Source organism: Frankliniella occidentalis, unplaced genomic scaffold, assembly GCF_000697945.3.
Source record: "Frankliniella occidentalis isolate FOCC.00 unplaced genomic scaffold, Focc_3.1 Scaffold14, whole genome shotgun sequence".
Classification (NCBI taxonomy): Eukaryota; Metazoa; Arthropoda; class Insecta; order Thysanoptera; family Thripidae; genus Frankliniella; species Frankliniella occidentalis.
In genome coordinates, this window is record NW_026267144.1 from 3209458 (window position 1) to 3221836 (window position 12379).

General features: G+C 50.0%; 1 protein-coding gene across 1 annotated transcript in view; it reads right to left on the reverse strand.

The window, feature by feature from the left end:
* Positions 1–12379, reverse strand: part of LOC113214435 (serine/threonine-protein kinase 32A) — a gene marked incomplete at its 5' end in the record, with an annotated part of 70303 nt that overhangs the window by 34808 nt on the left and 23116 nt on the right. The window contains 1 exon segment of the mRNA XM_052263806.1: positions 6178–6337. Within this exon segment, the coding sequence (XP_052119766.1) occupies positions 6178–6337 (160 nt within the window).

Sequence of the window (12379 nt, forward strand, 5' to 3'; positions counted from 1 at the left end):
GAGAGAGAGAGAGAGAGAGAGAGAGAGAGAGAGAGAGAGAGAGAGAGAGAGAGAGGAGGGAAAACACGGCGGTCCAAAAGCGGGATAAAGGCGGCGTGGAGTGTGGAGGGTGTGGAGTGGCTCCTAGGCCACCCTACCGTGTGGCGTAACTCCCCGACCCGGCTGATTCGAGCCTCGGCCTCCAGCGGACGCAGCTCACCGCCCTGCCCAGAGCGCGTGTGTCGCTGTTTGAAGTGGGTCTATTTAACTTTCCTCTTCCTAGAATCCCCGCTGGTCTCCTTCTGAACCCGGTGGTCCGACCGGGGCGCAGCAGCATCAGGCGAGATCAGCTCATCAGGTCGGCTACAGACCGCCCCGCCCCACCCCCGCCCGAGCCCACCTCCCCACGCCACGGGGAACGCGGGGATGAGGCGAGCTCCGTGGAAATCCCTGGTCGAGCAGGTTCGACGGCAGCATAAATTCGTCGGCGAAATCGTCTGCGGTGTGCATTTTGTGGAATGCAGCCAGGGCCTCGGCCCGCAGCACTTGCAGATCGAAGCCGACTCTCCCTCCTCTCGCCGACCCAACATCCATCTATATTCCCACCGGTCTGCTATAGTCCTTCCGCAGATAATTCACCGCAATCCGCTGGCTTCATTCCATGTCGTTCCATGTCACTGTCTTAACATAAATCGATGGATGGGATCGATATGCAATCAGTCGGGAGATTAGCGCGACGGGAACTGTTTATGTAATATTTGCCCCTGCAGTCTGTGGCCCTGCTTATTTAGATAAAAAATAATAATAAAAAAGATACGCATGGCAGCAACTGTGCACGATCACGACGATGAAAGTAAAGAGAGACCGGAGCCGCGCAACGACAGGAGGAACATCGCACAAGGCGAGATATCCCGCGAAAGGAGAAAATGTTTGGGTTTTAGCGTGAGGCAGGGTGTTCGTTAGCGTTGGGTCCAGACTCATTACAGCAGCGTGTTTGCAGACCAATCCAGCTGCCCGGCCGGATGAGGGCGATGCGAGGCGGGCCACAAGGCCGCGAGGTGAGCAGCGGGCCGAGCAGCGCGGCGAGCAGCGCGGCGAGCAGCCGAACGCGGCAAAGGACCAAATGAGCGAACCGGGGGAACTTTGTACAGGGGCAAAGGGAATTCGCTCCACGACGCGGCCCTCCCCGCAGCCGCGACTCCAGGGTATCGGGCGATAGACATTCAGAAACTTTAATAAAGTTAGTAAAGACACTAGAAAAGTAACGTTACCAGAGTGGCCGTGAGATACAAACAATCGCTTTAAAGCGACACCACGAAACGAACTGCATTCACCCGCTGGTTAGGTCGAGCTAAACACACGGTCGAGCCAGTCAATTTTAATTCGGTTTAAATTTAAATCTATGTCTCTTTCACCGCCGTTTCCCCCTCTCTCTCTCACACACACACACATGAGCTTATTTTCAAGTTTTGGTGTGACGCCGCGCCATGCCAAAGGACGTAAAATCATATCAGCAGCCAACTTTATTACCGCTGAGATTGCAAAGTTTCCTCTATGCTCTCTCTCGCTCTCTCTAACGCTCTCATACAGACCTTTAGGCACTCACGCACACACACACACACGCGCGCAGGTTACGGCCCCTCTACCCCTCTCCCTCTTTGGCACTCAGCGCTGTTGACAGGCGAGTCTTGATTGAGGCCGGCTGCGAGGAGAAGCGCCACTCTACCTCTCATCGCAATAAGTTGTGACACTCCTGTAAGTAGAACCGCCAGCCGGGGCCACTGAAAGGGAGAGGGAATATTTCGACGGTAGGCGGGAGCAGCGTGGACTGCCCGACTACGGCCACGGCACGGCACCACCCACCGCCCAGCCCGATGCGAGGATCCAACTTGTAAAGTAGACCCAGTATACACTTTTATTCGTCAACTTTTTTTATTGCCCCTTATACCCGACGAGGCAACGCCAAATGCGGGATCCAGGCCGCACTCGAAGCCCTCCACAGCGTGCTGCTCAAGCCCACCCACGATAAAGAAAGTAAAAGATTGTCTACAAATAAGCTATGGTCTGGTCCGGGTCTGGTGCGTGCTCAGAAACAAATAAGGACGGGTCTCTGAGGTACGGTAACTAGCCAAGACCTTCGGTCCTAATGCTGAGCTTGCGATAGTTCCAGAAGTAACAAACACTGCCGTACCGGCTACATATCTATATCTATATTGATCATGGATAATCGCTGTAGCTGTAGCTAGTGTAATAAAGTCTGTAGCTTAAATTGCGTCTTGGAGCGTGACCGAGTCTGGGCCCATCCTGGTTTAACATGGGCTTCGTAAGCTCAGCAATAAATTTAAAACATTGATATACAGTATAGTTAAGAGTGCGCGACCTTGTACTGATGTCGCGTGGCTGGACTATAGATTGATAGACAAGGGCCAGCCCAGCTCAGGGGATGAGAGAAAAGAGAAAGAGAGGAGAAATAGAAAGTAGAGAGACGGAGTGGGGAGGGAAAAGGGCGAAAAGAGGAAGAGGGGAAAAAGGGGGGGGGGGGCACAAGGGAAAAGAAAGAGAGAAAGACGTGCTGAAAAAATTCTTGAGGTTATTGCGATCCCGGGTTTGGAGAGGGCTCAAAGGAGCCCATGGCTGGGGCTGGGGCGGGGGCGGTAGGATCGTAGGGCCGCACATACCGAGTAGAAGCTCCCGCTTCCTTCTTTAAATATATTTTTCCACTTGTCTGTATCTGTACCCAGCATTGCCGCTCCGTCCCTTGCCGGCCGGTCCGGCCCTTTCTCTCCGGAGGGCTCAATGATCGACGGGCACGCTGAGGTCATCACTCCCCTTCGCCCCCAACCCCATCCGGCCGAGAGGTATCGACTTACGCGGCGGGTGTTCGGTTACGTGATCGCCCATTGACAGAATTGTGTAAGAACTGCGCACAGCCCACATTATGCGATAATGATTTATTACCATCATGATTACGCATGTATAACGACGACAGTATTTTTGTGATAATTTAAAGCTACGGCATAAGTGTGTTTTTCGAGTTCATTTTTTCTTTTCTAGCTGGATCGGGCGCGCGTGAATAGGATTTGCTATACGGCAAGGCACGTAGCGCGGTGAGGCACGCGAGTTCTCCCTCTAGAAAGACTGAGATATATACAAACCGCAGGAGGAGGAAAAAGGGAAGGCAGAGAGTGGAAACGCACCGGCCCTCCGGACCCTCCGCTCGCCCATCCTCGGCGCTCATATTGCCCGGCCGGGAGAGTTATCGTGCGTCCATTCTGACCGAATGCACACCAGCGTCCAGCGATTTCGTCCCCCCCTCGGCCCATCTCTCTTCTTTATTTCTTCCTTCCCCCACAGCAGAGCCGAGCAGAGCGCACTAGGCGCGCACGCTGCAGCAGACCGCACGGCTGCGGCCGGCGCACTGCGACCCAATCTCTTTCTCATTGCACCTCCCCCCCCCTCTCTCTCTCTCTCTCTCTCTCTCTCTCTCTCTCTCTCTCTCTCTGTCTCCCTCCCTCGTCATGAACCAGAACTACTGGCTGGCTGGCGCTGGACATAAATTCCTTTTTATGCCGTCTGGGAAGGCCTTTGCCGCAGCGCCTCTCTCCTCCTGTCACACCCGCGCTCTCTGCTCGCGCCGGTCCAGCAGAACCAGCTCCAGCCTCCAAGCAGCAGACAGACCTACACACACGTGAACGCCAGATGATTGCAACCAACAATTGGGCCGCTGCTGCTAGGTCTTTCCCCACAATGATTTCCCTCGACGCCACTTGTAGAGCCGAGCTGCTCCTCCGCCCCCTCCCTCCCGCCCGCCGGCTAACGCACTCCCCCTCAGCAAACCTCAGCCACGAGATGTCCGTTAGGGTCCCGGGCCTGGTCGCGGGGGGCCCCGAGCGCGCGGGCCAGCCCAGGCCGCAGGCCGCCTGGGCCCATAAATCCCAAAGAAAGGCAGGCAGCGCGCGGTGCGGGGCGAACAAAGCGTGGCGCCTGGCGCCAGGTTGTTTGGGGGAGAGGGGGGGGGGCATGGTATATGAAGTGTCATCGCGTGCAGGCGCGGCAGAGGGCGCGCGGGGGGGCCCTAATGCAATGGCACAGCCGCACGCAAAGTGTGTCACGGTCGCCGCAGCTCCAAAAGAAAAAAATTATGTACCTTTTGGTTGTCATTTTTGTAATGTTCACCCCCCCCAAAAAAAAACAACAACAAAAAAACAGGAATTCTTGGACCAAATACATTGTACGACTTGCATTCATCGCTTGAAGGTATCTGCACTGACAAATCCGCGGGGATTGTCACTTTCGTAATACAATCCCCACCTACGCTATGTGTTGCCAGGGTGTCGAGCGGTGACCTAATATTAAATTCAAGGGTTTTTCCCGGGTTTTCCCAGGGCAAAATAGTCAAAATTCAAGGGTTTTGAAAGACTTTTTGGAAACAAAAAATTGCTCATAGGGGTTACTTTTCTTAACAAAAGTCAGAAAATTATATCACTAAAAGTGTTCGTCCATCTACAGAGCAGGAATGGAAACAAAAAAGGTGAGACGTGCGCAGAGAGTTGAAACACGGAGATCAACTGCTCAGTGACGAGGACTGTGCGCACTTTTTCCCGGGTTTTGAGCAAAATTCAAGGGTTTTTCCCGGGTTTTTCCCGAACGAATTAATTCAAGGGTTTTTCCCGGGTTTTCAAGGATTCCAGGGTCGCTCGACACCCTGGTTGCGGCGTAGTGTAACGTCTAAGGGATCAAGACGATTCACCCAATGCCTTTCATCGAAAACAATATTACCCAAAAGTCTATGCATGCAATCTCCATTCAATCATTTTCTATTTCGCGAACTTGATTTAAGTTATAATAAGGTGGCATAAAACCTCCATGCACGCGCCAGAATTATTTTTTTTTTTTAAATGACTAACTGCATGGAAATAGTTTTAACCCGGTATAATTATTGACTAAACGGAGCCTGTATGCATATCGACATAAATTTTCCTGCTAACCAGAGATAGAGAGTGGACGAGGTTTGTTTGCGCACGAAAGAGAATTGGACACGTCTGGCGCAGGGCAGGGGGTATGGCGAGCCAGCCGTGCCGTGCTCGGGACAGCTCATATACAACGTAACACATATCCCTGTTGCGGCCGCAGGTGCCACAGGTGTCGTCCGATGTACCGTGCCAGCAAGATTTAGTTTCCCCTCCCGCCGGCTCCGCTCGGCCCCTCTCTCTTTCCCTCTCTGTCTGTCTGTCTGTCTGTCTCTCTCTCTCTCGCACACACGATACCAAAGTAAAGTACTTTTCGGGCAAACGAGCCCCAGGAGCGCCGTCCTTTCCACCCTGTCCATACTGTCCCCACTGCTGCTGCTTGGATTACGGGATTACATCATGTCGCGCGGCTTACGCCAGAAACCCCCTCCCAGGATTGGATTCCGATACCCCGCCCGTGCAATAATATTGGTTCCGTCTGAAACCCTCGCATATTCGAGGCGAACAGCCCGCCGGAACAACCTTGTTTAAGAATCATCTCATTGGAACCAAACGTCCTCGCAGACTATTCAAGACTCTCGGGCTAAAAAAAAAAACCTCTTCAGTTTTTCGTTTGGTTATTAAAGTAGCGCTGCACCGATGGTCAACGTATAAATGTTGTCACTGAAATCCGTTTTGTGATACTTTTACTGAATCTTTGCGATATGGTGTTTTGCGATTCCCACGCTAATGGGCATGATTACTCCAAAAAATGTGATAAATGTATCACATTTCTACTGATAAAATCATCACAAAAAATTTAATGAAATAATTTTTGTGATAAAAGTATCACAATGATGTGATACTTTTATCACATTTTTGGGGGTTATCATGCCCTTTACACTGTAAATAATACCGTCGTAAATTTACGAAAAAAATTAAAACTCGAATTATAATTGAAGTTGCAAATTTACGCGAGAGCACATTTTTTACTCGCCAATGGATTTGAAGTCGATACGTACTGCATCTATTTTTACGATTCCAAATTGTAATTTTACAACTTGCGTCAAAGACACTTTCCTATAAACCTCCCTAAAATTTCACGGTGTAGCGTGCGAATCGCAAAACACCAGTTATCGCATGGTTTTGTGTTAAAAGTATCGCAAAATCAGACTTAGGGGTAGAAAATGAATCGCATTTAGACGCGGAGAGAAGAAAAAAAAATAACAAGATGCTCATTTTCACTGACCGGTGGACGACGTGTTTGGTCTGCAAGTAGTCGAGCGCGAGGGCCAGCTCGCACACGTACAGCTTGACGCACTCCTCGGAGAACGGCACGTCGTGCATGACGTGGTAGCGCAGGTCACCCCCCAGCAGCAGGTCTGAGACGATGAACAAGTCCTCCTCGTCTGGAACCAAACAAAATAGAATTTCTTTAAGAAAACATACGATACTTTGCGCAAAACTCGAAGCAAAACAAAAAATAAGATAATACGAAGTATTTATTAGCACGTCAGAAATTAAACGAGCTGCTAAGTCATTTACTTTAGCACAGTTATTTAGCACATTACACCTCTTCTATTTCGCTCCGAACACCTTCGTTCTGCTCGATCCACTGCCCTCTCTGCACGCCGACCTTCGCTCACGACGCTTTTTCTCCGGGGAGAGCCTCCGGGGGGAGCCTCCCAGCGCCGCCCGTGACCAGGTAGTTAATTACTTTAGTAATGAGGCCATTCATTTCGTTAATCTAGCTCAAAGGGCGAGTAGTGGAGCGGAAAGTGAGAGCGAGCGAGAGGAAAGGTCCGGAGGAGAAACGGAGGGCAAGCAGCGAAGGGGGATTTAAGGGGGGCAGGAAGGGCCCTGGCGGAAGCACGGGGGAAAACGAGAGAAGGGCAGGAATCATTACGAAGGACAGCCATTCTTTACCCGCCTTTACGCGCGTGCGAGCTCCGCTGGAGCCAGACGTTCGTACACACCACACGGTGTGTTACTCAATATTAGATTTGTATTGCAACGTCTGATATGGGGTGCGGCCAAAGTCTCCGTCTCGCAGCCTCGCAGCCCCAACAATAACACAGGAGTGGCACAGCGAATGGACAGGTGCAATTTTCATGATACTCCGTCAGGAGCGGGCCGCGCGCCGTGAAAGCCAGTCCATATTTTATGAGAGACGAATGAGCACTCACCTCCACCCCTCCCTATCCCCTCCCCTCCACTGGAAAAACAAAAGTGCTCAGTCGCACCTTCAAAAAGCGTTAAGGGCGCTCTGGAAACTCAAGTATGAAATACGGCACGAGATACGGCATGAGTTTTAAAGTGCAGCCGTATCAATGGTACTGCAATTTCATGTGTGATACAACTATTTGTGTACTGCAGTTTTAAGTGTAGAAAACAGGTAGAATTGACCGTGGTACCGAGGGACCTACAACTCGCCTCAACCATGTACTTGTGAGAATAGATTGTATCCACCTGGCGAAGGAGGAGACGTGCGGAGAGCGATCGCTAGTTGCTAGACCACGCCTAAGGAACACCCAACCCGACCATCACTCCCTCGACTCCGTTTTCAATTAATAGGGCTGAAAAGCAGCCAAGGACTATGGGTCTAGGGGCCCGATCTGGAAACTGCTCCGAGGGCCCGAAAAGATACCTCTTTTGCCCGCAAGGGGCCCCAAAAGATACCTATTCGCCTGGGGCCCGGTCGGGGTTTCCCACCTAACAAACCCGGGCCAGTCCGTGGCTTCTGAAAAGGTAATCGCTGAGCGAAGCTCAGTCCAAGTCGATGAGGGGTCAGGCGGTGTCTCCGTCGTGAGTCTGTCTGTCTGTCTGTGTGTCACATTCCGTATCTCCTCAAAATGTGCTGCACTGACAGCGAGAAGCGGGTTAGTCTAAGAATCGAGAATTAACGTTGATTATATGTGTGCATAATTGCATGCATTGGTCAGCTTTGAAATATTCAAGCGTTTAATTTGAACTCGCGCGCAGTTCGTTGGTATGTTGGCAGCACTGCACTCGAGTGGGTGAAAAGCGCCGGCGGCTCCGGCGCTCACTTCGCGAGTTTGATACTCTCTCACAAGTGATTTAATTGTCAGATCGTCAAACAGGGTGTGATATTTTTAGTTTTAGAGTTGCGGAACTGGACCTACGAAGTTTCGCGAGTGTCTGGTGAGAAGAAACGAAAGTGATATTTCAAATGGTTTACGTGTTTACTTACGTAAGTTGGAGGGGGGAGGGGGTATTGGTTCGGGAAAAATGTGAAAAGGTAACTGTTGTTTCGAGTTCATCTTGACAAAAGAAAACGAAAATGTTTTATGCTCCAAGACGATCGGAATCGAAATGGCAGAGTTATTGCCCCCCAAATTGACTATTTGGTCGTTTTGGCATACATTTACCCCTTTGGAGGCTAATAACTTTGCCATTTCGACTCTGATCGGCTTTGAGCATAAGACATTTCCTTTTTAATTCTGAAAAAGGAATTCAAGTCTTGTATTACACTTTTAATTTTGTAATTTCTAAAAAAATCCTAATTTTCAATTTTGTTATTTTAACAAAATGGAATGGTGTTTACTAGTAGAATGATTGGAAGTCGCCTAATCTTTCAATAGAACTTGTCAAAACGATTTTAAAACACACAACTTATTTTTAAGATAGCAATGGACTTGCAAAGGACCGAACAATATTATAGCCAATCTCGCAAACTCAGGTAGGATAGGCCCATCGAAATCAGAACAAAGTATATCATTTTCTTAAATTGATAAGCTTTGTCTGCAGTCACATTATGTTTAATGATATCCAATAAAATGGTGGGAGCATTGAAATTAAACTCTTTGATACGATACACTATAGAACTTTCAATGAAATATACTTCAGCGACTCGTGATCCATCAAATGTCTCAGAGAGATCTGATAAAAATAAATCAAAAAGCGATAAGTTGTATCTGTCGTAGGAGAGAAGTTTAAATGTATTTTGAAATTAAATTTAATATTAGGGTATTTATTTCACTTCAACCAGAGGCAATCCAATAGAATTTCACCTTAAAAAAATAAATGGAATTAAATGAAATGGGAGCATCATGCTTCATATGGCATCACACAAAAGGGTAAATTAAGTAGGGGGAGGGCAGTGGGGATAGGAAGGGACAGTAGCAGACATGTTCTGTAGGTGAACTGCAGGAGTGCCGCCCCCCCCCCTTCCCCCCTATATCCAGCCACTGTTTCAGTTATGTGTTTACCAATACCAATCAACCATGTATTTTGATGGGGTGCACGGTAGGTTGCCTCAATGCACATTACAGGGATCTTGAGAAAAAGTCCTTATCCCTTATACGGCTCACTATAGAGACGGAATAATTAGAAGCGCCCCCCCCCCTCCCAATCTCTTACGTTCAAGGAGCAGACGACCGGTTGCCTACCTACTAGGCGGACCCTCATTCGGCATAGTTTTGTTCTATATATTTTTTGTGGGTTCTATAAATTTAATGCACTTCGCTCAGCTACCCCGTGCACAATGTTAACGCACGGGGCCCTACGTAGGCCTGCGTTAGCAGCATGTAGCCGCGGCGTGGAGCCGATCTCTACCTCGCCGACGGCGCCGAGGCCGTTGTAGACGTCCACCCCGGTGGCGGGCCGCGACCGGTGGCGCGCCGCGGCCCTCTTCTACCCTATTGCCCTTTCAACCGTTAAGAACAACTGGGTACAGAACATGCGATTTTTTTAAATTAATTTTATTTTGTTTGGATGGGGGGTGTGTTCTTTACCATGTTTATATGGCAAAACTTGGTGCAATATTGTGTCCGTACCGATCTAGTCCCAAGTTGGGGTACATTTTACCAAAATGCGCCCAATTAATGGCTTCTTTTCGAACTTAGTCGCCAAATCCACAGTTTTGGTCTGATCGCACCCGGACAAAGTGCTTCCTCGTCAGTGGCACGAGAGGAAAAGTACTGAAAGCACGGTAAAAACGACGTCAGTTTTTGAAGAAAGAGGGAAAACTTTGAGGGGCTCCCATATCTGAGGAAAACTACCCCGATCTCACCTCGGATTTTGAGGAATCTCCTCAAAAAATTAGGAAACATCCCACATTTTTTGAGGAGACTTCCTCGAAATCTGGTGAGTTTTCCTCAAACTTAGGAAGTTCCCTCAAAGTTTTCCATTTTTCCTCAAAAAATGAGACGTCGTTTTTACCGTGAGTGTTCAATGTCGGTCACCTCAACTTTAACAGTCGTCCGGAATTCACTGTTCCTCCTCTGCTAGGCGTTTTATCCGATTCCGAGCTGTGTGCTTAGTGGTCCAGGTGCTCGCCCCGCCCCGCCCCACACCTGCCGTCCATTGATTGATGTGCCCGTTGGGCAAAAAGGCTCTTCTCTGCCACTCTCCCCCGTTGCACCCCTTCTTCTCTCCCAAGTTCGACTCCCCCTAGTTCCTTCTTATTCTGTTACGACCCCTGAAGCGCAAGAGTAGAGAAAGGAAAAGGTCGGGCTGTCTGGCGTAAATCCAGCACATCGGATATTAAACGAATTAGTTGATTCAGTTTACTATCGCATTTAAAATGAAAGCTTCATCCACTTAAATCGGATTGGCGCATCCCCTGCCGGCACTGTTGCCGAGCGTTGAGAAATAAGAGGAAATGATGGTTGGAAAATAGAGTTCTTCGTCGCCTAGCCGGGGAGGATAGGCGGTAAAATAGAGCGCAATGCAAAATACGATTCATGTAGAAATAGAAATTAGGACATGTATTTTATTTGTACTCCTGCTTCTTAAGAATGACATGACACCAGCCCCGCATTTAATTTAACCGATTTAAAAGGCACTTACACAGATACAATTCACAGCGTTTGATCTCGCGTTTAAACGTGCATTGCCCAAGTACATTTCCAGACGAAATTGTCGTTGCACCCATGCAAATAATGGACATCGTACATATTTGTTGTACCAAGTGGTCCCTAATACTACTCCGCCACGCTGACATCTTTGCCATCAGGAATAAGATTGACCGCGAGACCGCGAGTCTCTCATCCTCATCTTGCACATGGTACCCGCAGGTCCCATCCGTCCGTATGGCGCCATGGGCCTGGCCCCGCCCCTGTCGCCGCCCCCGCCTCCCCCGCCGCCCCCAACCTGTTGAGTTGGTGAGTCGCGGACCTGTTGATCGGTAGGCCCTGCCCTGTACCCCCCCCCCTCCCCGGTAAAGTAGTGACGTGGCGAGGGATGTGAGAGATAAGACACAATGTGTGCGTGGAGTGAATCCCAGCCAGCATACTGGCGCATGTACGATAGCGAGTGACAAGAGTAAGCGATGATTCTGCGGTGCGCACCAGGCACGAACAACAACAACAACAACAACAAAACAATCCGATCAAAAGAAAAGAAAGAACATAAAACGGACTTTAAGAAGATAAGAGGCTGGTGGAAAAACAGTAATGTTGTCTGAGCTTAATATAAAACCATTTTTCGCTCGGCTCATCCTCCCTCGTCTGCCGGTCTGCCTCTGCGCTCCGACGGAGCTGAACGCTGGGGCCAACGGGCGGACGTCAACTTGCAGAAAACATTGGCAAAGTTTGGTGATTATAATGACTCAAACTCGGGAGGAGAGGGAGGAGGGAGAGAGCGCGCGGCGCAGCGCACTAAGCCTCCGCCCTCCGTCTTTGGCAGCTGTCGCTCCCGAGTGGCAGCAGCCGCAGCGAGTGGCAGCGTTAGACTCTGTTACGCGCCCCACCCCGCGCCCCATGCCTGCCCCCTGCTTCCGGCGGCTCCGACCCCAGATGCTTCTCGGCCTTGCTCTGACCGTCCTCCTCGTCCTCCCTGGGAGGGGGGGGGTAGAACGGGCCAGTCGTCGGGGGGCACTTCTTCTTATCGTCTGATGATGAGTGAAGAGCGCAGTGAAGAGGGGCATAGGCGCAAAAATTGTTACGTTTTGTATGAGTACGAACGGAAACAAAAGAGAGAAATAACTCGAGAGAAAAAACTTGACTAAAAAAGGGCCTCATTCCAAAAACACAAAAATGTTAGCACAATAGTACTTTACAGAAAATTAAAAAAAAAAATCGACTTTGTCACTATAATAATGCGACTTTATGACATAGAATGATTGTTCTGTAAATGCAAAACCAAATGTAAGATCATCAAAGATGGTTGCGGTTCCCCAACTCATTCTCCCCCCCTCTCCACCCTCTCTCTCACACATTCGCAGGAGCAGCTTCGTTGCAGCCCCCGGACCAGTCGGGCGTAAAAAAGGTTTCCCCGCATCGGCCAGCTTTGCCGTGCCCCACCCCCTGGCTGGCCTCACCGCACCCTGTCCAGTTAGGGGCCGCCGACTCGGCCGCCCCGCTGTTGCCGACAGGACAAGACCCGCAGGCAGCGGCGTTATAGCAGCGCAGCGTGTCCGACACTGTGACCGACCAGAGCCGTCGTGGCGGAATCTTACGGCACCGAGAAGATGCTGGAGGGGGTGGGGG